This window comes from Cryptosporidium hominis (genome assembly GCF_000006425.1).
Source record: "Cryptosporidium hominis TU502 chromosome 3 CHRO013124, whole genome shotgun sequence".
In the NCBI taxonomy this organism is placed as follows: domain Eukaryota; phylum Apicomplexa; class Conoidasida; order Eucoccidiorida; family Cryptosporidiidae; genus Cryptosporidium; species Cryptosporidium hominis.
In genome coordinates this window covers 860-2,899 of record NW_666816.1, presented here as the reverse complement: position 1 = coordinate 2,899, position 2,040 = coordinate 860, and the positions used below count along the sequence as shown (strand labels likewise).

General features: G+C 27.7%; 1 protein-coding gene across 1 annotated transcript; it reads left to right on the top strand.

The window, feature by feature from the left end:
* The first annotated feature begins 206 nt into the window (after nt 1-206).
* Nucleotides 207-1,280, top strand: Chro.30336 (hypothetical protein). Its single annotated transcript, XM_660147.1, has 1 exon — nt 207-1,280. One exon carries the CDS (start codon nt 207-209, stop codon nt 1,278-1,280), a length of 1,074 nt encoding a protein of 357 aa, XP_665239.1.
* The last annotated feature ends 760 nt before the right edge of the window (nt 1,281-2,040 follow it).

Sequence of the window (2,040 nt, the reverse complement as noted above, 5' to 3'; positions counted from 1 at the left end):
GAAATGACACTAATAAACTAAGTTTTGATTAAATGTTTTAATTTATTTCAAATTCAACAAATAACCTAGGTTAGAGCTAAAATATTCCATCTTAATACTGATATTTTTAAGTTTTTAAAGTATTTGCTATTGATAATAATTGAATATTTCCCCTCAATAATACATATACCGCATATGGATTTCTAAAATTAATTAAACTAATATTGATGTATCTAAAAAAAGTAATCGAACTGGGAAGTCTGCCTGGTCTAAACTTGCAAAAATATACAAATAGTATTCGAAAAGTAACCATTTTCAATGAAAGGCTATCTATCATTGTGGAAAATCTAGTATTTTTCTTTATAATTACGAAAGATCACAAGAACGCGAAATTAATTTATTCTTGGAAGATCAATTCAGAGGAAGAATTAATATTAAATGGTATATGGATAGATAACAATTCATTTATAATATTAAGTAGCAGTTCAGTGTATTTACTTGCATTGGAAAATGAATCAGTCCTTGAAGTAAAAACTGTGAAACATGGTTTAACAAAAACTATTGAAAACTCCGAGATTATACTAATAGATAACTTCTCTAATATACCAATTGATCGTCAAAGAATCATTGCTATAGTCAATTTTTCTTCTGGTTTTTTTCCTGTTTCTATTGATCGCTTCAATTCAGGTTATTCCATTGAAATTGGAAACATAATAACAACCGAAAATAAAGGAGCAACGCCATGCGAGAATGGGATATTTGTTGTAAATTCGAGTTTTATACAAAAATTTTATATCGATAGCAATACGATTAAATGCACAATGATAGACTCTTTGTCTATTGGGGAGATCTTAAACATATCTTTGGAAAAATGTGATTTTAAACTTATTTCGTTTTATAAAGCAGTAAAAGGCAATATTGTGAATGTAATATTTTTGAATATCGAGGATGGAATTCCATTTAATGGAATTGAGATAGCCATTTCAAGTGATAACCTTGTTCCACTAAGGGCTAATAAAATCAATATCAAAGATCCAGATAATATTATTAATATTTCTCAGACTAAATTTTTAGACGATGTTTTGGCAAACATTATAGTATACAATTCTAGTGTAGTGGTTTTTAGAGGCCACGAAATTTCTTCAGAAATATGCATAGCAAATTATAATGATTTAAACACATCTTTTATTCCTTTTGTCTCACATGGTTTGTGTGAAACAACTATTTTTTATGCAGGTTGTACTTTAGAAGAGAAAACCGGCAATATTCTCATCAATATTTTGGAAGAAGAACCAAATTAATAATTTAATTAAAGAGAAAAGAATTCCTAAATTTGAAAATTATCACGTAAAAGATGAACAAATTATTTTAAATTCCGATGAACCATTAAATAATCAGTTCGATAGAGCTTTGAAATTTAATATGGTAATTCCCCAATTCACAAAGTTGATTTCTAATTTAGAAAAAGTTGATTGGAATGATTTATTTGAGTATTTAGAAAAAATTCCTTTATATAATGTTGAAGATGCACTAAATTTACTTTCTTCACTAGTTTCCGCTCTTGAAAATTCAAACTCGAGTAATTCTCACATAATGAAGATGAACTACATCATTCAAAAGTCGATAACTTTCGATATAATTTATAAAAATAACCATAAAAATTTTGAAGCTGCACTTAAAATATGTTCAGAATACGATTCTAGCCCAAACGAAATCGACACAAATTGGGATATTTTATTAAAGAGATTTTTAAAGTGTGACTTGGGAAAACTATGTAACTGCTTATTATCTTTTAACTTGGTTGAAGAGTTTTTTTTTCTATTTAACAGACACTTTATTCACTTTGGTGATGGCGATGAGGAAGTTAGAAGTGAAATTATATTAGAATCATTGAGTAATTTGCCTGTAAATTTGCCAGAGAAAATTGAAAAAGAAATTCCATCATGGTTAGTAAATCAAGTATTCCCATTTGTAACTAAAAAAAACAAATTACTAAATTTGATAGCAGATAGAGCTATTACGTTGGAACACGTTTCCAATGGAGATATTGATCGTTGCTTA